This window comes from Stegostoma tigrinum, chromosome 26 (genome assembly GCF_030684315.1).
Source record: "Stegostoma tigrinum isolate sSteTig4 chromosome 26, sSteTig4.hap1, whole genome shotgun sequence".
Taxonomy (NCBI): domain Eukaryota; kingdom Metazoa; phylum Chordata; class Chondrichthyes; order Orectolobiformes; family Stegostomatidae; genus Stegostoma; species Stegostoma tigrinum.
The window spans coordinates 1,400,815-1,425,812 of NC_081379.1; the positions used below are offsets into that span (position 1 = coordinate 1,400,815).

The window sequence follows — 24,998 nt, forward strand, 5'->3', positions numbered from 1 at the left end:
CACCTATTCTTGCTGGTATTGAGGAAATGCAGTATGGATTGAGAAAGCAAATACAAACAGAAACTTTATTCCTATTCATTTCTTAAATATGGCCACATGACTACAAAAACATGAATAAAACATTCCAAAACTAATCAAGCAATTTCATATTGAGCTGCCATGTTCACTTGCATGTTTTGTCATCAAATTGCCGGATGTGTCTAAATGTGTATCGAAGATCGACAGAAGACTGCCGAGTATGACTCAGGGTGCAACGTGAGCAGCATACCAGGACAAAGTGAATTTGGCTGCAAATTAGAAAGCTGATAACTTTCCAGCTCAGCGTTTAGGCGCACAGAAATTGTTGATTCCATCTGGATCAATAGAACCAACTGTGCTGAATCCATGATGTGTGTCTGCAAAGTGTCATTACAACACATTCCTGATCTTGATCAGTTTCTGCAGTTCAGATAGATACAAATACACCTCAGCGTATGCTCAATGTTGCATCTTTTGATAAGTTATGACGAAAAGCTAGTCATCAACCATAAGCTTAAAACTTTAAGCATTTTCTAATCAGGCAATCAATTATTAATCTTCACTTCTGCCTTTTTTTAAATCAAACTGTAGCTTTAGAGGTTAACAGCTGAATAAGTTTGCTAATCAAATTACTAATAAAACCAAAATCTCCAGCTAGGTAAACAAACTTCTTTGACGTCAATCATTTCCTTATTTTTTGCTGCCTTCTTTGGGACAGTGACGTCAACTGGCCCCTGACATGATCGTGACAAGGTGCAGAAATTGGAATGCCTGGCCTTAAAACAGGCAATTATCCTACACACAATTGCACTTTCAGAGCACAACTGTATGCATTATCTTAAAACAGCCCCTTCCTGGATTTCTCAAAGCAAATTGTTCCATCGAGAATATATTCAATTCCCTCAAGAACACTGATAAACTTGCTTCCACTGTGCTTTCAGGTCAGACACTGAATTGTAACTTGATGTGTCAAAAAAAAACAACCCCGCATTTTCCCTCGCTCTTTCGACAACTACTTTCCATCTCTGCGCTGTGGTTAGTAACGCTCATGAAAACTTCCCAGCTACCCAATCAAAACCGCACATAACGTTAACCAGATCCCAATTAAATGTCTCCTTAACTTTCTGTTCATTTGGTGTCTCAATATAACTGAAGTCCCTTGGGAGCCCTTGTAGCGCAACGGTAGGCTTGTTTCCTTTGGGTCAGGAGGCAATGGTTTAAAACCCAACCTGCCCAAGCATTTATAATCATATCTGTGAAGAAGGCGATGATCTAAAACTAAAGTCCTTCAGATGTTACCATTTAGTAAACCTCTTCTGCACTCTAAAAATTTGACATTCTATAGTGTGATGCAGACATGTGAACACTACCTCAGCTAAGGTATTTCATTTTTTATGTATCAATCTATAAAACTGAGACCTTTGCACCTTTCAAACACCTTCAATTACCCACACACAGGCAATTGGAGGTGCCTCTGTTACCTATGAACATACCGTAAAGGAGCGAGTAGATCACTCAGCTCCCTTGGATTGCTCTGCCATTCAATAAGACCATGGCTGATTTGATTGCTCCAAATTCCATCCACTCCTATAGCCTGTCAGACACCCCTTGCTTCTCGAGAATGTACCTACCTCAGCCTTAACATTTTGGCTCTGCTCCATGAAGAGATACAAAAAAAAACCCTTTTTTTAAAACATTGGCCTCAAGTTTTGCTTCTGCAACCCTTTTAAAATCCCACCATTTTGCGCCATTTGTTCTTCCGGCTGAATTGAACTTCACGTTCCCTCCACCAATAACATCAACAAAGATAATGAAAGCTTGAAACATGGGTGGCTACAACGCCTCCTCATATTGACCAGGCATAAAGGGAAGATTGCAGAGATGCAGTGCAACCCTACACGTTTCCCCACTACCCCGTTTCCCCCACACGAACCTCATTTTGAGGCTTGAAAATTTTCACACTACTTGAGACCCAGGGGGGCAGGAGCTTGTTAGAGAGGGAGTAGAATTTTTAAAAGTCAGTGCCCAAAGGAGACCATTGCGGTACTGGAGTTCATGGCTCCAAAGTTTCTGCTCCCAGTCCCACTTTGGGCAGCGCTACACTAAATACAAGGTTATTTTTAAAGCAACCTGTTCAGAAGTGTTACAAAACACTCTGAAGTAGGTGACACTTGAACTAGATCCACCTGGTTCAATAACAGGGCACTACCACTGCACAAGGGTTCCAGTGGGAACCAACACAAAAGTTCAAGGAATGAATTTCAAAATGACGTCATTACTCGACCAATGCTTCCAAGAAGTAAAACAGCTGAAATATTGCTGAAACCATGATAAAACAAGAGTGTCCTATTTTGGATCAGTCACATGACTTCCCAGCCCCTCTAAGTATTTGAAGGTTCCAAGTGTAACTAAACGTGGTTTCAAAAAGAGGAAGAGATAAACCTTTATGTTGCAACACCATTGTTGAACATACTTCCCTACAGCGCCTCTGTCATATCCTTACAAAAATCCGACACACAGGCTGCCAGATAATGTCGACAGTCTCCACACACAATCAGATGTCTGCTGCAGATTGACCAATTCAGGGCCAAATAAAAACACATAAGCATTGCTACCAGGGTACAAATACAAAACATTCAAAAGTTAAATGTTGATACAGTTCTGAGCTTCAGCATTTGTAGTGGGGTTGCACACAACATTACAACAGCATTTTGATATCACCAGGTATATTCATGACAGGAACAAAAACAGAAGTTGCTGGAAAAGCTCACCAGGCCTGGCAGCATCTGCATAGAAAAAAAAAGTCAGTTAATGTGAGGAAGGATCACCGGACCCAAAACGTAAACTGATTCTTTTTCCCCCCCTTCACAGATGCTGCCAGACCTGCTGAGCTTTTCCAACTTTGTTTTGTTCCAGATTTACAGCATCCAGAGTTATTTAGGTTTTTATATTCATGACAGATTGATTTGTGAAGAGAAGCAAGGAAAATAGGGATAGTATGGGGAAATGGACCTGAGGCAAAAAATCTACAAGAATGCATGGTGCAGCAGGTCTGAGGGGCCCAAGGACCGACCTGATCCATGTAATGACCAAATCTTAACATTGAAACTTGGAGCAGATGTAGACCATCCAGCCCTTCGAGTCTGCTTCCCCATTCAATACAATCATTGCTGATCCTCTACCAAAATCCTACTCTCACGTTCTCTCAATAATCTTGATTCTCTAGATATTAAAGGTATCAATCTCTTTCTTGAATATATTGCGCCCAGTTCACACAATATCATAGAACATAACCACACAATGCAGGCCCTTCAGCCCACCATCTTGTGCCGAACTTTTACCCTAAACCTAACGTCTACCTAACTTCCACCCCTACCTTATACTATCATCCACATGCCTACCTGATAGCAGTTTGAATGCCCCTAACGAGGCTGAGTCCATTACCCTCACTGGCAATGCATTTCACACCCCTACCAATCTGACTAAAGAACATACCTCTGACGTCTCCCCTGTACCTACCTTTCACTTTAAAACTATGCCCCCCCTTGTAACAGCTACCTCCACCCTAGAAAGTGTGTCTCTGGTTGCCCACTCTGTGTACACCTCTGATCATTTTGTACGCCTCTATCAAGCCACCTCTCATCCTTCACTGATTAAAGGGAAAAGACCTAGTTCTCTCAACCTTTCCTCGTAAGGCCTTCCCTTCATTCCAGGCAACATCCTGGTAAATCTCTTCTGCACCTTTTCCAACGTTTCCACATCTTTCCTGTAACAAGGCGACCAGAACTGGACACAATACTCCAGATGTGGCCCAACCAGACTTCTGTTATCAGTGATAACAAATTTCACAGGTTAACCTCCTGAGTGGGGAAAAAATGCTTCCTCATCTTAGTAAAATCACAGGGCTACATGGGAACAAATGGAGGCTATTCAGCCCCTCATCTCTGATCTCCATTAATAGAATCATGGTTGACCCTGAATCTTAACATTTGAGATATTAACTGAATTACCATTTACTGTTTTTTTGTGGGAGAACATTCCTTACTCCTGTTGTCATTATCATATTAAAATCATTGGCCAAGGTTATCCTAAGCTTATAACCAAAAGATTAAGAACTATTACAATAATTTCTCTGACGCTGATCAGGTAAGCCACTTGTTTGCTCAACATAAAATCAGCCAAACTCCATCACTGTACCAAAAGATACAAGAAATTATTTGCCTAGGAACACCAGATCAGCTGGGGAGACCAAATATTAGAGAACTTGATAGACGTCTTTATATCTCATGAAATCATAGTTCATTCCCACTTCACAATGGAAGATAACCCAGACCTCATTTTGGTGCAGTTTTTGCTTAGACAGTTAAGTGCAGTTTGGCTTGCTCTGTGGAAATTGGCTATTACCTTTCCTATGAGAATGATTACACTTATTTAACTGGCTGCAAAGTGCACTGGGACATCCTGAGATCCTGACAGGAGTTGAGTAATACAAAACTTTATTTTGTTTCCTCAAAGTGACAAAAACGCAACTAAATTCTCCAGTCAGGAGGGAAATGTGTCCATGAGATTTCTTGTGTAACTCATGCCCAGTAACAATGGCTGTGTGTTTACTACTACACAATTGCAGAGTACAACTTTCTATCCTAAATATGTTTCTGTACTCAACTTTATCCAGCATGAGCAAATTTTACATGTGTGCGTACACAAGTGGGAGAGGGGGAGAGAAATGGGGAACATATAGTAGACTATTCAGCCCCACCAAGCCTGCTCTGCTATTCATAAGATCATGGGTGATCATCTAACTTACTGGAGGAAAATGGCACTATTTCCACAGCACTTGATATTGATCATCTCTAGAAATCTCTACACATGTACCCACTGTTCAGTGAAACACATGTGCTTGCACACGTGTTTTGGAGGTTGGCTGGGGAGAGACGAGAGGGCAAGGGGAGGATAAACAGGGACAGAGGGTTAAGTGAGAGAGAGGGCAAGCAAAAGAAAAAAAAATGAAACAGATGTGTGGGAGGGGAGGGGCACATGCATAGATGTGCAAGTGAGCAATGGATAAATATCTCACTTTATCACCAGATAACACTCATTTTCCTGATCAACTGGCAGAGGGAATCTGACACACTGACAGCCACTCCATGTTTGACCATGCAGGCAGAATCAACATCAATACTCAACAGACACAGACATACACATACCTGCGCAGGCTGTTCAGCCTTCAAGCCATTCCACCAATCAGATCACAGAATCTTCCAGTGTGGAAACAGGGCATTTGGCCCAATAAGTCCACACTGACTCTGAAGAGCATCCCACCCAGGCTCATTCCCCTACCCCTTTAACCTACCTAGCCTGCATATCCTGGACACTATGGGCAATTTAGCCTGGCCAACTAACATCACCTGCATATCTTTGGACTGTGGGAGGAAACCCATGCAGACATGGGGAGAACGTGCAAACTCCACACAGACAGTCACCCGAGGTGGGAATCGAACCCAGGTCCCTGGCACTGACAGGCAGCAGTGCTAATCACTGAGCCATCATGCTACCTCAGGTGATCTGAATCACAATCGCACTTAATCACTTTTACTTCCATTCCACAGCCAACAAATATCTCACACCCAAACTTTACGTTTTTCAGTTGTACCTCAGCCTCTTCAGCTTTATTAAGGGTCAGTTCTCCACATTTCCACTCGTGTGTGTGAAGTACTTCCTGACATAACTCCTACCTAAACAGCCTGGCTCAGATGTTAAGCTTCTTTCCCCATGTCCCCTGCTCCCCTTGCCACAAAAACTAGTTTATCTATGTTGACCTTAAGTGTTTAAACATATGAAACATCTCCAGGAGTTGGCCTTGATCACCTGACTTCAAAGTAATACAAGCCTGGTTTAGCAGTCAGGAAAATGAATTACTCAACAAAATATGGGCAGCAATGAAATTTCAGCTCCTTAGCTGACCATAAATTAAATGCATAAATTACCACAAAATGTTAATATTTAACTGTTATTTTAGCCAGCAGACCTAAAACCAATTCTAGCAGTTATTAGTTGCTGCACGGTTGGTAGGAAACTCTTCAACCTTGAAGCTTTACATCCATGTGACCAAGTGCAAAAACACTTCTCATTTGGAAGTGCGGCTTAAACAAACTAAGATATAAAGGAAATTCTATTCAGAATTTGAAATTTCAGTTAATTAACTAACACTTATATGCATCTTGTACTCTCATCTTAAGCTCACACTGGACAGTAAGATCAGTACAAAGACCCCAGACACAAAATTCTTTCCCCACTATTCTAGCCAAAGTCATGAGTCAGAGTAGGCTTCGATGTACTCCAAGCTCTCCGTTGACAGTCGTCTGGAAATCACAGCACAAACTAGAGTGACATCACAGGAAAACCACAAGTTCTTTGGTTGACAATAGCTCCAAATTTGACTGTTACTTTCAGGTTAATTTCAGATTGGCAGTAAATATGAGAAATATTTACAGATTACTAAGTGACCAGTAGGAAATAAAGAAAACAAATTAAGAACTAAGAAAATAGAGATGTGGGGCCAGGCGACGTGTTGTAACTGCATGATGTGAGAGCTGCTGGACCTTGTTGTGGTTCATAGTGACCACATCTGCAGCAAGTGTTGGTTGCTTGAGGAACACTGGCTCAGAGTTACTGAGCTGGAGTCTGAGCTTCAAACACATTAGCGAGGGGAGAGTTAGCTGACGGCAGTCACACCCCTTCGGTTAATTTCCTCAAATTCAGTCAATGGTCAGGCAAGGGAGGGTGTGACTATTAGTGAGGCAGGTAGAGGGATCCAGGAGGTAGTACTAAAGGAGCCTCAACTCTTTACCTTGTCTAACAGGTTGGAGATTCTTGCTCCCTCTGTGGAGGTTGTAGCAAGGATGAGCAAACTGACCACAGCACTGTGGTACAGGGAGCCATACAGGAGGCCGGGGGTTTGGGTGGGGGGGTACAAAACAGAAATGTAGTTATAATTGGGGCTACTATCATCAGGGGAGTAGACATTATTCCGTGGCCAAGATCAAGAGCTCCGATGCCTGCCTGATGCCCAGGTTCAGGCTCTCTCACACGGGCTGCAGACGAACTTGGAGTGGGGGGCCTGCAGGAGAGAAGATAAGGTCCAGTTGTCGAAGTCCCCCTATGTAGAAAGGGAGCAGAGGTAAAGAATGAATATGAGCAGCTAAGTGCTTCATTAAAAACCAAAATCAGAAAGGTAATCATCTCGGTTACTATATAACCACAAGCTAATCAGCAAAGGGTCAAAATTAAAGTAGTAAACATGTGGTTCAAAGATTAGTGCAGGAAAATAAAAATCAATTCAAATTCATGGGACACAGGCACCAGTTTTTGGGATGGAGAGCACTGTTCTGATGGGATGGGCTCCACCTGAATCACACTGGGATTAGAGTATTTGAGAATCACACAACTGGGGCTATGAATAAGGCTTTAAACTAAATAGTGGGAAGAGTGGGTTCAGTTGCATGGAAAGTTATAAAGTCAATGGGAAAGGAGAGGGTAGAACACTGGTTACCGACACAGTTGATTGTATTCAGAAAATAAAGGGAAGGGACAGAATACATAAATGTCATATTGTGCCAAGGAACCATAAGAATGCATGGAAATTTGACAATAGAACAAATTTAAAGGTTTGTACCTTAATGCACAAAGCATTTGGGATAAGGTAGACAGACTGTGCAAATTGAGGTCACAAAGTCTTTAAACTAGTTGCCAGGGTTGAGGAAGGGCTCAGTTTGGGGTATGAAAGTTTCCAGAACAAGTAATAGGACACAGTATGGAAAGGTTCAGGAATCTAATTTCAGGCACAGCAAATAGGGAGACAACTAGAAGAGGGCTCATTCAAAGTAGGACTGAAATGCACTCAGGGTATGAAACAAGGTAAATGAGCCTGTAGCACAGATTGTAATTGGCAGGTATAATGTTGTGTGCATCACTGAGATGTTGCTGAGAGGAGATCAGGGCTGGGAACAAAATAACCAAGGAGATGTCTCCTATCGAAAGGAAGGCAGATGAGCAGGTGTTGCCCTGTTTGTTAGAAATGAAACTGGAATCAATAGCAAGAAGTTCAGAAGGTTCAGAAGGGGTAGAACGTGCATGGGTGGAGCTGAGGAACCGCAAAGGACAGATGACCCTGATAGAATCATGTACTGACTTCCTAGCAGTAGTCAAGATCAGGCAGAAAAAAAATCAGGAGGTAGCAAAGACATGCAAGAAAGGCGCTACTACAATAATCCTGGAGGACTTTAACATGCAGGTAGACTCGGAAAATCAGGTTGGTAGCAGGTCCCAAAAAGGAATTTGAGGCTTGTCTATGACATAGTTTTTTGGAGCAGCTTGTGGTAGAACCCAACGGGGAAATGGTAATACTAGATTTGGTGCTGTGTAATGGGACAAACCTGATTAGGGCACTTGAGGTGAAGGAAGCCCTAGGGGACAGTGAGCAGAGCATAATAGAATTCAGCCTGCAGTTTGAGGGGGAGAAGCTGGAATCAGAATCCCTTTACAATTGAATAAAGGGAACTACAAAGGAATGAGCGAGGAACTGGCCAGAGGTGATTGGAAGGGGAGCCTCACAGGGAAGATTGTGGAGCATCAATGGCAGGAGTTTCCTGGAGCAATTTGGGAGGCATTGCAGAAATTCATCACAAGGAAGAAACAAACACACTAAGGGGAAGTTGAGGCTGCCATGGCCAACCAGGGCAGTCAGGGACAGAACAAAAGCAAAAGGTAAAGGATACAGTGTAGTGAAGATTAGTGGGAACCCAAAGGATTAGGATACCATTAAAAAAAAATCAGAGAATAACTTTAAAAAAAAGCAATAAGGTAGGAGAAAATGAAATAGGAGGGTGTTAGCTAGTGATATAAGAGAGCAAGACAAGAGTGGGCATTAGGCCAGTAGTAGTAGTAATGTGGAACAAATCAATGATGGAGGAAAGGAATCGATACTGTGTGAGAGTCTTCATGGTGGAAGACACCAGGAGTATACCAGAACTCCGAGAGAGACACGAGGCAAAGGAGAGTGTCATGGCCATCACTAAGAGGTGGTGGTGAAGCTGAAAAGTCTGAAGGTGGATAAATCACCCAGATGAGATGGACTACGCCCCAGAGTTCTGGAGGAGATTGTGGAGGCATCGGTGGGGATCTTTCAGGAATCACTGGAGTCAGGGACAGTCGCAGAGAACAGGAAAATAGTTAATGTAAATCCCCACCTCCCCCGCCCCCATTTAAGGAGGGAGGGGGGCAGGAGACAGGAAGCTACAGGCTGGTTAGCCTGACCTTGGTCGTTGGTAAGATTTAAGAGTCTATTATTGAGGATGAGATCGCAGAATACTTGGAAGTTCACGGTAAAATAGGGCTCAGTCAGCACAGCTTCATCAAGGGGAGGTCATGCCTGACAAGTCTGTTAGAATTCTTTGAGGTGTAATGAACAAGTTAGACAAAGGAGAGCCTGGGGACGTGATCTATTTGGATTTCCAGAAGACCATAAGAGCATAAGACATAGGAGTGGAAGTACGGCCATTCGGCCCATCAAGTCCACTCCGCCATTTAAATCATGGCTGATGGGCATTTCAACACCACATCCTTGCACTCCCGATTCCTTTTGAGATCAAGAATTTGTCAATCTCTGCCTTGAAGGCATCCGACGTCCCGGCCTCGGCTGCGCTCTGCGGCAATGAATTCCACAAGCCCACCACTCTCTGGCTGAAGAAATGTCGTCTCATTTCAGTTTTAAATTTACCCCCTCTAATTTTGAGGCTGTGCCCACGGGTCTCCCCGCCTAACGGATACAACTTCCTAGCATCCACCCCTTCTAAGCCATACGTTATCTTGTAAGTTTCTATCAGATCTCCCCTCAACCTTCTAAACGCTAATGTGTACAATCCCAGGGTCCTTAGCCATTCATTATACGTTAAACCTACCATTCCAGGGATCATCCGTGTGAATCTCCACTGGACACGCTCCAGGGCTAGTATGTCCTTCCTGAGGTGTGGGGCCCAAAATTGGACACAGTACTCTAAATGGGGCCTAACTAGAGCCTTATAAAGCCTCAGAAGCACATCGCTGCTTTTATATTCCAAACCTCTTGAGATAAACGACAACATTACATTCGCTTTCTTAATCACGGACTCTACCTGCAAGTTAACCTTTAGAGAATCCTGGACCAACACTCCCAGATCCCTTTGCACTTCTGATTTGCGAATTTTCTCACCGTTTAAAAAATAGTCCATGCCTGTATTTTTCGTCCCAAAGTGCAAAACCTCACATTTACTCACATTGAATTTCAGCCATTTCCTGGACCACTCTCCTAAACTGTCTCAATCTTTCTGCAGCTTCCCCACCTCCTCAGTACTACCTGCCTGTCCAGCTGTCCAGAAGGCCTTTGACAAGGTGCCTCACAGGAGCCTGTTAAATACGATAAGAGCCCATGGTGTTAGGGGTAAAGTACTGGCAAGGATAGAGAACTGGCTGACTGGCAGAAGGCAGAGTGTGGGGATAAAGGCACGTTTATCAGGAGAGCAGCCGCTGACTAGCAGAGGCCAAGTCATTGAGTGTATTTAAGACAGAGATCAATAGGTTCTTGATTAGTAAGGGGATCAAGGGTTACATGGAGAAGGCAAGAGAATGGGGTTGAGAAACATCTCAGCCATGATAGATTGGTGGAGCAGGCTCACTGGGCTGAATAGCCTAATTCTGCTCCTATATCTTATGATGTTGGGAAGCAATTTCAAACCAGTTAATCATATTTACTGAATTTATCCTTGTCCTGCTTCAAGTTCAGGAAATTTTAAAGCTCAGGTTCAGAAGACTCCATCACACTCAGTCCCTGAAATCTAATGAAGGCAGCTGAACCACTGTCATCATTGACTCCAAAGCATTCAAGCAAATATATGAAGTCCACATTCCATTGCTGGTTTAGACGCACACAGTCTCTTCTCTGCAGTGTGCTTCTTCCACCCAGTGGTTTTCAGCAATATACAGGAAAATCTTCGCTGTAATGCGACCACTTCCTAACAGATGTAATTTCCTGTTTATCACAGCTTCCATCAGGAATCCACAAGGCTCAGCATCCTTTTCCTGAACCATGGGTGGATACTGGTTAAATTGCAAACAAAATTTGATGACTCTAACTTCCAACCCACATGACACTGATATCAAACAACAAACAGAACATCTAAGTAACATGTACATAGCTGCATTTTGAAAATTTTTCATGCTGTTACTTACTCCCTTCAGGGTTTGGTGCAGATAGGATGATGCTGTGCTTCTTCTTCACCTCTTCCACATTTTCTGCAATTTGGTCAATGCATCCCCGGATTTCCTCAACCTATAGTGTAATCTTTTCTGTAGTTACAATTTGTATATGTATAGCTGGTTCACTGGTTTAGCATACAATTAGCATTAAACAATCTGATCACAAAATTCCACCATCTAATGTCTAAACAGAATACATCTGCTTTTCAGAGACAGCAGGAACTGCAGATGCTGGAGAATCTGAGATAACAAGGTGTAGAGCTGGATGAACACAGCAGGCCAAGCAGGAACACTGACGTTTCGGGTCTAAACCCTTCTTCAGAAATGGGGGAAGAGTAAGGGGGTTCTGAAATAAATCGGGAGAAAGAGGGGGAGATGGATAGAGGAGAAGATAGGTGGAGAGGAGACAGACTGGAGATGGTTCACGACTGGGAGGTGCAGTTGTTTAGTTGGTTCACACGAAACAACTGCACCTCCCAGTCACGAACCATTTCAACTCCCCCTCCCATTCCTCAGACAACATGTCCATCTTGAGCCTCTTGCAGTGCCACAACGATGCTACCTGAAGGTTGCAGGAACAGCAACTCATATTCCGCTTGGGAACCCTGCAGTCCAATGATATCAATGTGGACTTCACAAGCTTCAAAATCTCCCCTCCTCCTACCACATCCTAAAACCAGCCCAGCTCATCCCTGCCTCCCTAACCATTCCATCCTCCCACCTATCCCCTCCTCCCACCTCAAGCCCCACCCCCCCAACCTCATCCTGCCCCCTTGACCTGTCCATCTTCCCTGGACTGACCTAACTCCTCCCTAACTCCCCACCTACACTCACCTTAACTGGCTCCATCCCTGCCTCTTTGACCTGTTTGTCTCCTCTCCACCTATCCTCTCCTCTAACCATCTTCTATTGCCTCCCCCTCTCTCCCTATTTATTTCAGAACCCACTTCCCCTCCCCCCCTTTCTGGAGGGTGGTCTAGGCCCGAAACGTTAGCTTTCCTGCTGCTCGGCTTGCTGTGTTCATCCAGCTCTGCACCGTGTTATCTCTGCTTTTCAGAGACCACCATTTATAATAAGTCACTTTTTAGTGATAACACTATCATAGGTGGCTTCAGAATTGGCCAAGGCCTCATACCAATATTTACACAATTGAGTATTAGTTCTTCATCTGCAGCCCAGTACACAAGGATGTTGAGCTTCTCAGTCAGCAAGTCTTGACAAACTGTGAAGGGTTGAAAAAACAAGCCACTAAAGAGGAAGCTCTTCCTCAGCAAGACAAGGAAATGAGAAACTGGCAGGTGTCATGTTTTTAAGAACATCAGTACAGAGCAGCACTGATCTATTGTCCTCTTGACTCTTCAGAGGAGAAAAGGAATAAGGAATAATGACATAAGGAAACATATAGTAGGTGTTTGCCCAAAATTAGAAGCTGTAATTGTACTAAATGATACCAATAGTTAAGTAAAACTCTCAAAGCCCCTGCCCCTGCCCCCCACACCGATCCAGTTTTGATGCCTTACCTGATGGAAGAATTCATCCATAAACTGCTCTTTTTCAACAGTAATAGTGACTTCATCGTCATAATTTTCTTTGTACTGGAGAAGCATAATCAAAAATCAATTATCAATTAAAAATCCAAGGAACACATTTCATTGACACAGAAAATCAATTTTGCTTTTTGATTATCTCTGTAGCCTGCATGGTTTACTGAGCTCAGTTAATTTTCAATCTTTTTCCATTAACGTACTGAATTTACTTCCTTGTGACCTAAAATCTGTCATTTTCACCTAACACTGCACTATTATTGAGATGTCCCTCACTAGCTTTGACTCAGTTCCAAACTTTTCAGTTGTTAACTTGTTTCAGCAAACAAGAACTTCAAGCCATTGTTCCACTTGTGATAAATACATTTTGAATGGTCACTTTTCAGAAATTGAGGGAGGTTAACAGCAGTGACTAAGGTTTTATTAATTCTCAGGGTGTGGGCAGCTTGGCAAGGCCAATATTTATTATCCATTCCTATCTGCTTGAGGTAATGATGAGTCTCCTTTTTGTGCATAACTAGTTGCTTTGCTGTGTCACTTCAGATGGCAGTTGAAGTGGCAAACCTGTTTGTGGGGGTTTGGAGTCACATATTGGCCAGATCAAACAACAGGTTTCTTCTCTTAAGGGAAACTAAATTTTTAGAACAATGATAATTTCATGGTCACCATTCTCGATGTAGTTTTTCATTCCAGATTTAATTAACTAAATCCTCGGCTGTTGCAGTAGGATCTTAGCTCAAGTATTTTTGTTCAGCTCTGAGTTACTAGTTCAGCAACATAACTGTGTGAAAGTTGTCTGGTGTATTTGCATTTCCAACACACCACAGAAACCAACATTCAAACCACTGCCTCATGATATTCATCAAGCCTGTATGCCATTCTTAATTCATTGCAATAATGCCACACCCTCCTGTTATAAATACTGAACTGTCTCTACCCCTGACCCAGAAATTAACAGGCAACATCTTTAACATATTCACCCTTTTATCCAGACAATGTAGCTTGATGGTTCTGCACACATGAACATCGTACCTAGTGTAATCCAAAATAACAAGGTGTAGAACTGGACAAACACAGCAGGCCAAGCAGCAGGAAAGTTGACGTTTCGGGCCTGATCCGGAAACAACAGCCCTCCTGTTCCTCTGTGTTCATCCAGCTATGCACCTTGTTATCTCAGATTCACCAGCATCTGCAGTTCCTACTATCTCTAACCCAGTGTAATCCAGTGTGTATATACACACACACTTCAGAGTATGTGTGTAAAATTTTGCCTTTTGTGCCAGACAATGACCATCGCCAACAAGATCCAAGGCCCTTTGACAATTAAATTGTATTGCCATTTCTGAATATCCAACAATTAACAGCTCAACTTGTCAGGACTGACCAGAAACACAGCTGGACTAGCTGTACAAGCACTGACTATAAGAGCAAGTCAGAGTCTGGAGATTCTGACTCTCCAAAGTCCACCATTACAAAGGCACAAGTTGGAGTGTGATAGAATACTTACCCAGATGATGCAGTTCCAATGACACTCAACAATCTCAACATTAGGAAAAAGCAGAGATAAAGGGAACTGCAGATGCTGGAGAATCCAAGATAACAAGGTGTAGAGCTGGATGAACACAGCAGGCCAAGCAGCATCCTAGGAGCAGAAAAGCTGACGTTTTGAGCCCAGACCCTTCATCAGAAATCATTTCTGGAGGAGGATCTAGGCCCAAAACGTCAGCTTTCCTGCTCCTAGGATGCTGCTTGGCCTGCTGCGTTCATCCAGCTCTACACCTTGGTATTAGGAAAAAGCAGCCCACTTGATTAGCACCCCATTCACTAGCTTAAACATTGATTTTTTTTCAGCACTGATGCAGTGGGAGTTGTGGATACCATCCACAAGATGTGCAGCAGTGACTCGCCAATGTTCCATCCAAATTTGTGACTTCTACTGCCTAGTAGGACAAATCCAGCAGATACATAAAACCACCACAAGCTGCAAGTTGTCACTGGGTCAAAATCCTGCAACTTCTTCCCAAATACTACTTTGGGTTTCTACACAGCACATGGACTGCAGTGGTTCAAGAAGGCAGCTCACCACCACCTTCTCAAGGATCAATTATGAGATATAATTATGAGAGATATGCAGTAAATGCTGACCCAACCAATGACATCCACATTGCATGAAAGAATAAAAAAATTGTTCTACTGAAGTGTTGTGCTTCAGTTAGATTCAATTTCAGAATCAGCAAACCAGCCTTTTGATAGTCTTTCAGAATCCGAGTCATTTTATTCTTGTTTTGATTTGTACAAGTGTGACCCTTAGTTTCTTTATCCCACTCCAATGTCTTGATGGTCAGTGCATGGAGTGTGCGTGAGCTGTCCTATTCCATGATTGTATAGCAGAACATAGTGTCCCACCTGGACCAACCTGGCTGTAATTCACAAACACAGACAGTGGGAAATAAACACATTGAAAACTTCAACGAAGCATCCACAAAAAAGCAGCTACAGTCTTCTGTGCAGCTTAATGCATCTATAGCGACTGATTATTACAGGGTGAGGTTATTAGCAATGTATGAGGAATATAAATACAAACTTTAAAATTAAAAAGTTCAAGGTGGCAGGGCGAGTTGGGGGTGGGGCAGAATGGGTGGATAGAGGCTGCTGGTTTGGATATGGATAATGCTTTGGATGAGATGAAGTTGATATGGGATGGAGGACTGCAAGGCGATCCAGGAGTGGGTTAGAATGTAAATAACAAGTGTTATCAGGGTCTCAGCAGCAGGTGGACTGAGGCAGAGGTCAAGGGCAATTAATGATGCTACCAGGTGGAACAAGGCACTGTCTAAGATGGAGGGTGTCGAGGAGGCAATTCCTCAACTTGAGATCTAACAAATGCAGGAAAGACATTGTGGAAAATATGATTAGTAACTTAAGAAATACATCAAGTTTCCCACTAACTGTTACCCCCAGTGACTTTTCAAACACTTACTGAAGATGTCAGAGTTATCGTTCAATGCAAAAGTGCAGGTTAAAAAGATGATTAGATTCAGATGTTCAACACAATGAGGATTTTGATAGGTTCTCCTTATTTACTGTTTTAAGTGGAGGAAAGAAGAGTAAGCAACAAGACAGACACACATTTAAAGGAATTAGCAAACGAGATGGTATGAGGGGAAACAGAATTTATTCATTTATGGTGATCTGAAAGGCACTCCCTGAAAGGGCAGATGGAGTGAAATTAAATAGGAACTTAGAGAAAACTGGTTAGAATCAGAAATTAAAACACAAGGCTGTAAGGAAAGTGCAGAGGAGTGGGGTTAATTGGAAAGCTCTTTCAGTGGCCTCTTCCTGCTCTGTATCATTCACTGATTTTATCATCTCATTCCAACCAGCTACTTAACACAATAAACTAATTCTAAACTCAAAATCACTCAATGTTCCATATTTCTTAATTTGGCCCTCCTCCATTTCCCTTCCCTACTTTGTTTAAAGTGAGTTTTCATTCCTTCTAAGCAACTCTCCTGTGAAAAAAATTCCTTTCACTATCACCACTCAATCTAGATTTTTAATCTTCCACATCTTTTAACTTTTATGGATACCATGTGTTCTATTTTTGTCTGAGAGGTTCTGGACCATCTTTAACTGTTTCTGTGTGTGAACAAGCTCCAGAAAGACTGAGCTAGGAAAAAAAACCTGTGGACATTTTTTTTGCAATCCCACGCCTCGGAGCAATTCCAATGATAGCTTGTAAATAATGACAGGTTTACAATTTGCCTAACAGTGACTGAGTCAGAAGGAACATGCTGATAATCCAGCCCCACTACTTCACCAGTCACACCATGATGGCTAACTGCTTTCTTTTTGTACAGCTAGAGACAAACAGCACAGAACAGACCCTTCAGTCCAACTCATCCATGCCGACTAAGCTTCCCAAACCAAACTAGTTCCATTTGCCACTATTCACCACCAGGGAGGCGATGGCCTAGTGGTATTATCACTGGACTGTTAATTTGGGGACCTAGGTTTGAATCCCGCCACAGCAGATGGTGGAATATGAATTCAGTAAAATATCTGGAATTAAGAGTCTAATGATGACCATGAATCTGTTGTTGGAAAAGCCCATCTGGTTTACTAACGTCCTTCAGGGAAAGAAACTGCCATCCTTACCTGGTCTGGCCTACAGGTGACTCCAGACCCACAGTAATGTGGTTGACTATTAACTGCCCTCTGGGCAATTAAGGATGGGCAATAAATCCTGCCTCGCCAGTGATGCCCTCATCCCGAGAATGAACAAATAAAAATAAATTGGCCCACGTCCCCCTAAACAGTTCTTATTCATGTACCTGTCTAAATGTCATTTAAATCTTGTAACTGCATCTGCATCCACCACTTCCTCAGGAAGTTCATTTCATGTATGAACCACCCTCTATGAAAAATTGCCCCACAGGTCCATTTTAAATAAGATTTCTAGTAGTCATGGGTAAGGACAAGAGGAGCCCTCGGGTGAGGGCGTTTCATTGGGCAAGAGCAAATTAAATAGGAACTGGGGAATGTGGATTGGGAGCAGTTATTTGAGGGCAAATCTATGTCTGGCATGTGGGAGGCTTTTAAAGACCAGTTGATTAAAGTGCAGGACATGCGTGTCTCTGTAAAACCCAAGGACAGGAACGGCAGGATTGAGGAACCACGGATGACAAGCAAAACTGTAACTTTAGTTCAAAGGAAAAAGGAAGCATTTGATAGGTTGAGGTAGCTAGAAATTGACACAGCCCTTGAATATAGTGAAATTAGGATGGAACTTAAATACAGAATTAGGAAGGCTAAATGGGGTCATGAAATGTCTAGCAAACAGGATCAAAGAGAATCCGAAGGGTTTTTAATGCATATATTAAATGAAAGAGGGTAGCAAGAGAAAGAGTCGGCCCTGTCAAGGACAAAGAGGTTAAGTTATGTGTGGAGCCACAGGAAGTGGGAGAGATCCTTAATGAGTACGTTATATCAATATTGTCCAATGAGAAAGACATGACTGATGTTGAGGTCAGGGATAAGCATACGAATACTGTAGAGGATGTCAACATATTGAAGGAGGAAGTTTTGGGTATCCTAACTGGCATGAAGGTAGACAGATCCCTAGGGCCAGAGGGAATCGATTCTGGGTTCTGAGAGGGGCAAGGGAAGAAATAGCTGGGGCATTAGCAAATATCTTCACATCCTCTTTGACCACAGGTGGTGTTCCAGAGGAGTGGAAATTAGCCAACGTTGATCCTTTGATTAAGAAAGGACGCAGGGATAATCCAGGAAACCATAGGCTGGTGAAACTGACATCTGTGTTGGGGAAGCTCTTGGGGAAGTTACTGAGGGACCAGACATACACACATTTGGAGGAAAATTGACTTGTTAGTGATAGGCAGCATGATTTTATAAGGGAAAGGTCATGTCTCACCAACCTGATTGAATTTTTTGAAGAGGTGACAAAGATAATTGATGAGGGAAAGGCTGTGGATGTAGTTTATACAGACTTTAGTAAGGAATTTGATACAGTACCACATGGCAGTCCTGTACAAAAACTGAAATCTCATGGGATTCAGGCTGGGCTGGTTAGATGGATACAAAACTGGCTTAGTCATAGAAGACGGAGGGTAGCGGTGGAAGGATGTTTTTCAGAATGGAGTGTGGTAATAGCGGTGTTCCACAGGGATCAGTCTCAGGTCCTCTGTTGTCTATTGTATATATAGATGATCTGGAAGAAAATGTGGGTGGTCTGATTAGTAAGCTTGCAGATGACATGAAGACTGGCAGAATTATCAGTGCCAACAATTGTGAAAAGGTACAACAGGATATGGTCAGATTGGCGAATTGGCCAATTGGCCACAGAAATAGCAGATGGGATTTAATCCAGACAAATGCAAGGTGATGCATTTTGGAACATCAAATTTAGGTGTGAATTGTACTGTAAATGGAAGAACCTTTAGGAAGATTAATATTTGGACGTATCTGGGCATGCAGATCCACAGTTCCCTAAAAGTGGCAACATAGGTGGCCCAGGTGATTAAAAAGGCATATGACATGCTTGCCTTCATCAGTCAGGGAATGGAGTACAAGAGTTGGCAAACCATGTTACAGGTATATAAAACCTTTGCTAGGCCACATTTGGAATATTTTGTGCAGTTTTAGTTGCCACATTACCAAAAAGACGTGGAAACTTTGGAAACAGTGCAGAAAATGTTCACCAGGATGTTGCCTGTTCATGGGCATTGGCTATGAGGAAAGGTTAATAAAGACTAGGATCGTTTGCTCTGGAAAGATGATGGCCAAGAGGAGACCTGATAGAGGTCTTCAAAATTATGAGAAGCGTAGATAGGTGGATAGTCAGGGGCTTTATCCCAGGGCTGAAATTTTAGTTACAAGGGACACCGGTTCACCACGAGAGGGGTAAAGTTTCCAGGAGCCGTGCGAGGGAGGATTTTTTCAGGCAGTGGTAAGACAATAGGTGCAGGAGTAGGCCATTCGGCCCTTCAAGCCAGCACCACCATTCATTATGATCATGGCAGATCATCCACAATCAGTACCCTGTTCCTGCCTTATTCCCATAACCCTTGATTCCACTATCTTCAAGAGCTCTATCTCTTTCTTGAAACTATCCAGAGACTTGGCCTCCACTGCCTTCTGGGGCAGAGCATTCCATATATCCACCACTCTCTGGGTGAAGAAGTTTCTCCTCAACTCTGTTCTAAATGGCCTACCTCATTTTTAAACTGTGTCCTCTGGTTCTGGACTCCCCCATCAACGGAAACATACTCCCTGCCTCCAGATTGGAACGCACTGTACCCTGGAACGCACTGCCAAAAGAGGTGGAAGCAGGCACACTGGCGACATTTCAGAGGTACATGAGTGGTTACATGAATAGGGAGAGAATAGAGGGATGGGACCAAATAAGGGCAGGTGGTTTGTTTTTTAGTTTAGTTCAGATATGATGATTGGAACAGGCTTGGAGGGTCGAAGGGCATATTCCGGGGCTGTAGTTCTCTTTTGTTCTTTCTTCTCGCATCTTAAAATTATAGCCTCTAGTTTTGAACTCCCCTATCCTATGGACCAGACCTTTGCTATACACCTTATCTATGTCCCTAATGACTTTATAAACCTCGAAGGTCACCCCTCAACTTCCAATGCTCCAGTGAAAAAAGTCCGAGCCTATCCTGCCTCTCCTTGTAACTCAAAACTGCCAGTCCCAGTGGCATTCTTCCAAATCTTTCCTGTATCCTCTCTAATTTAATATACTTCCTACTGCATTGCAACCAGAACTGTACACAATACTCCAGAAGTGGTCTCACCAACATCCTGTACATCCACATCATGATGGCTGAACGCTTTACTCAATGGTCTGAGCAACAGGACAAGCATGCCAAAAAAGACTACCACCCTGTCTCCCCATAATGCAAACTTCAAGGAACCATATGCCCGAACCCCTAAGAGAATTTCGGTGGGCTTCCGATTAACTCAAAAATAATCCATTGATCAGAATCAAAACCAATTTTTAAAACAAGTCGCAAACACAGGGTAATAGCTAAGCAGTGGTCTCGAATTAAAACAACATCTTTAATCCAAAACACAAGTTTCTCACATAAGTAACTAAAGACAGTCTTCACAGAGGTGATATTTTAAACAAAAAGACAAAAAAGAAAACTCCCTGTTGGTCAAGCGTCTGGAAACAAAGGACAGATTGTGCTGACTTTGCACAATCCACTGGGTTTCTAGTCAATGAAATGGAATTGCTGAAAGCTGTAGACTAATTATAAAACTTCAGTTCTGATTGCAAGCACCCTGGATCTGAGTCTTTGGATATTGGTCTCAGTCCATCTTTGCAGATTTCACAACGTAGCCAGTAAATATCTATTTGGAAACTCAGGTTCCCACGAATGTCTATTGAGAAATAGATTTCAGGAAAGAGACTTTCAACTTCTGCGTACCTTCTTTACAGACTCAAGTCTGTAAAACAGAAAATTAAATCCAGAAAGGGTTGTTGGGCCACCTAAGCACAAAGGCCACCTGAGACATTTCAATATTATGTCTTCAGGTAATTAAGAGTCAGGGTTTCCTAACTCAGTACATTGACAGGCCGACGAGGGGAGAGGCCATTCTAGACTTGGTGCTCAGAAACGAGCCGGGGCAGGTATCAGATCTTGTTGTGGGAGAGCATTTTGGTGATAGTGACCATAACTGTCTCACATTCTACATAGCTATGGAGAAGGAGAGGATTAGGCAAAATGGGAGGATATTTAATTGGGGAAGAGGAAACTATGACGCGATTAGACATGAGTTAGGAAGCATGGACTGGGAGCAATTGTTCCCTGGTAAGGGCACTATAGACATGTGGAGACTGTTTAAGGAACAGTTGTTGCGAGTGATGAGTAAATATGTCCCTCTGAGACAGGCAAGAAGGGGCAAGATAAAGGAACCTTGGATGACGAGAGCGGTGGAGCTTCTTGTGAAAAGGAAGAAGGTTGCGTACATAAGGTGGAGGAAGCTAGGGTCAAGTTCAGCTAGAGAGGATTACACGCAGGCAAGGAAGGAGCTCAAAAATGCTCTGAGGAGAGCAAGGAGGGGGCACGAGAAAGGCTTGGCAGAACGAAGTAGGGAAAACAAAAAGGCATTTTACACTTATGTGAGGAATAAGAGAATGGTCAAAGAAAGAGTAGGGCCGATCAGGGATAGCATAGGGAACTTGTGTGTGGAGACTGAGGTGGTAGGGGAAGACCTAAATGAGTTTTCTGCTTCTGTCTTTACGAAAGAAACGAACTTTGTAGTGACTGAAACCTTTGAAGAGCAGGTGTGCATGCTGGAATGGATAGAGATAGAGGAAGCTGATGTGCTGAAAATGTTGTCAAACATTAAGATTGACAAGTCGCCAGGCCCAGACCAGATTTGTCCTCGGCTGCTTTGGGAAGCGAGAAATGCAATTGCTTCGCCGCTTGCGAGGATCTTTGCATCCTCGCTCTCCACTGGAGTCGTACCTGAGGACTGGAGAGATGCAAATGTAATTCCTCTCTTCAAGAAAGGAAATAGGGAAATCCCCGGCAATTACAGACCAGTAAGTCTCACGTCTGTCGTCTTCAAGGTGTTAGAAAGGATTCTGAGGGATAGGATTTAATGACCATCTGGAAGAGCATGGCTTGATCAAATGCAGTCAACACGGTTTTGAGGGGGGCAGGTCATGCCTCACAAACCTTAGTTTTTTGAGGATGTGACTAGAAAAGTTGATGAGGGTCGAGCTGTGGATGTGGTGTATATGGACTTCAGTAAGGCATTTGATAAGGTTCCCCATGGTAGGCTCATTCAGAAGGTCAGGAGGAATGGGATACAGGGGAACTTAGCTGTCTGGATACAGAATTGGCTGGCCAACAGAAGGCAGCGAGTGGTAGTCGAAAGAAAATATTCTGCCTGGAAGTCAGTGGTGAGTGGGGTTCCACAGGGCTCTGTCCTTGGGCCTTTACTGTTTGTAATTTTTATTAATGACTTGGATGAGGGGATTGAAGGATGGGGCAGCAAGTTTGCAGATGACACAAAGGTCGGAGATGTCGTTGACAGTATAGAGGGCTGTTGTAGGCTGCAGCGGGACATTGACAGGATGCAGAGATGGGCTGAGAGGTGGCAGATGGAGTTCAACCTGGATAAATGTGAGGTGATACATTTTGGAAGGTCGAATTTGAAAGCTGAGTACAGGATTAAGGATAGGATTCTTGGCAGTGTGGAGGAACAGAGGGATCTTGGTGTGCAGATATATTGATCCCTTAAAATGGCCACCCAAGTGGACAGGGTTGTTAAGAAAGCATATGGTGTTTTGGCTTTCATTAACAGGGGGATTGAGTTTAAGAATCGTGAGATTTTGTTGCAGCTCTATAAAACTTTGGTTAGACCGCACTTGGAATACCGCGTCCAGTTCTGGTCACCCTATTATAGGAAAGATGTGGATGCTTTGGAGAGGGTTCAGAGGAGGTTTACCAGGATGCTGCCTGGACTGGAGGGCTTATCTTATGAAGAGAGGCTGACTGAGCTCGGACTTTTTTCATTGCAGAAAAGGAGGAGGAGAGGGGACCTAATTGAGGTATACAAGATAATGAGAGGCATAGATAGAGTTGATAGCCAGAGACTATTTCCCAGGGCAGAAATGGCTAACACGAGGGGTCATAGTTTTAAGCTGGTTGGAGGAAAGTATAGAGGGGATGTCAGAGGCAGGTTCTTTACACAGAGTTGAGAGCATGGAATGCGTTGCCAGCAGCAGTTATGGAAGCAAGGTCATTGGGGTCATTTAAGAGGCTGCTGGACGTGCATATGGTCACAGAAATTTGAGGGTGCATACATCAGGATCAATGGTCAGCACAACATCGTGGGCTGAAAGGCCTGTTCTGTGCTGTACTGTTCTACGTTCTAAATCCATCTCTTATCTCTCTGAAAGCTTTGCTGATCATCTCCAAGGTCAGTTGTTTTCTCTCTATAAGCAGCAAGTGGCTTACAGGGCAGAAAATTGCTGACGGCTGTTTTTGATAAATCCACATGGCATCCTTTCCAATACAAAAATGCCCAAATTGTTCCATACCTTCTAAGGCCTAAAAAGCTAACTATATCTTTTCAAACATTTTTTGTGCTTGTACTTTATCAATTAACTGCTTTTTAGTTAACTAAGTTACTAATTTGCTTCAGATTTACCCAGGAAGCTTGGGGTTGCAGTTTTACCACTGTCCCTCCTGGGTTTGCACACATTTAAATGTTGCTAATGTGCCTGCTCCCACCATGTCCAAAGGCACCGCGTTCCAGGCACCCACCACCCTCTGGGTGAACATCCTTCTCCTCTCACCTTGAACTTATGCCCTCATGTATTTGACCTTTCCACCCAATCTATGCTTCTCAATTGTGTAGGCCTCCATGTTTCCAGTGAACGCAAGAAGTTTATCCAACCTCTCCTCGTAACTAAAATCTTCCAAACCAAGGCAACATCCTGGTGAACCTCCTCTGCACCCTCTCCAAAGCATCCACATCCTTTTGGCAGTGTGGCAACCAGAACTGCAAGCAATATTCCAAACATGGCCCAATTTTTATCTGGTTGTAACATAACATGCCAACTTTTATTATGGTGCAGACTTGGTGGGCCGAAGGACCTGTTCCTGTGCTGTACTGTATTGTAATTGTGGATCTGGAAACCAGAAACAGAGTGCTAGAGGAACTCAGCTGGTGTAGAACATCTGCAGAGAGAGAAAAACAGAGTTAACAGCTGGAGTCCAGTGACCCTCGATCTGAATGGAAAACAGTGGGATTAATGCTGATGACAGGGGCTAGACAGGATTAGGGAAGGTAAGACACACACACACACACACACAAATCCCATCAAGTCATCAGGACATTTCATTAAAAAAAGTGTTTCAATTAAATTTAATTTTATGTCTGTAGCTTCGACGCCACACTAAAAGCAACATCATTTCCTTCTGCCTCTGATGACAGTCCAAGTACAGAAGGGTGTAGTCCTCTCAGTTTCAACACACAGACCGGTGTAATGTGCAGATCAGTGAAAAACAAGAATTCAAGTTTCTTTCATTTTAAAATAAAATGAAATTCAGGCAAGGTACTGAAACAGTTTGAGTACTTTGAAAGTGAATTTGAAAGGCCACCAGATCTTATCACCAACTTTCCCCACCCGTCCATGTTCTTTTTCTTGATGTTCTTCCAAATTGTTTTGCATTTGTGGTGAAAATCAACGGTAAAATAGATTAAACCCAGTGTCAGCACAACATGTAGATTCGATTCAGACGGCAGAAACAAAGCTGCACCCAAGTTCAAAAAGCTTACCATTTACAATAACATATTTCAGGAATGCTGCTAAATTCTATATTTTGACTAGATTAGTCTAATAAAAGGCCAAGATGCATGCTTTGAAGAGGTGTCAATTATTTTCTAGAATTTGATACTATTTACATAAAAGAACAAGCACAGAACAGTGCCACAGATTTTCAACCTCAGTTACTCTGAACAGTACTGGGTGTCCTGCACTTGGCACAAAGTTAGAACAAGGGAGGCAGCAGCACACAGCACTGGGCCACAATGTGCTAAGTTCCCATCTTCAGCTGAATCAGAGGGAAGATGAGGAGCATTTGAACAGGCTGC

The 24,998-nt window shown here is 43.0% G+C and overlaps 1 protein-coding gene across 1 annotated transcript in view; it reads right to left on the minus strand.

Moving 5' to 3' along the window:
- Nucleotides 1-24,998, minus strand: part of LOC125464066 (syntaxin-2) — a 72,622-nt gene that overhangs the window by 41,902 nt on the left and 5,722 nt on the right. Inside the window, exons 2-3 of the mRNA XM_059654883.1 lie at nucleotides 12,831-12,905; nucleotides 11,284-11,383 (exon numbers count right to left, since the gene is read on the minus strand). Of these exons, the coding sequence (XP_059510866.1) occupies nucleotides 11,284-11,383; nucleotides 12,831-12,905 (175 nt within the window). The remainder of the gene's footprint in view (nucleotides 1-11,283; nucleotides 11,384-12,830; nucleotides 12,906-24,998) is intronic.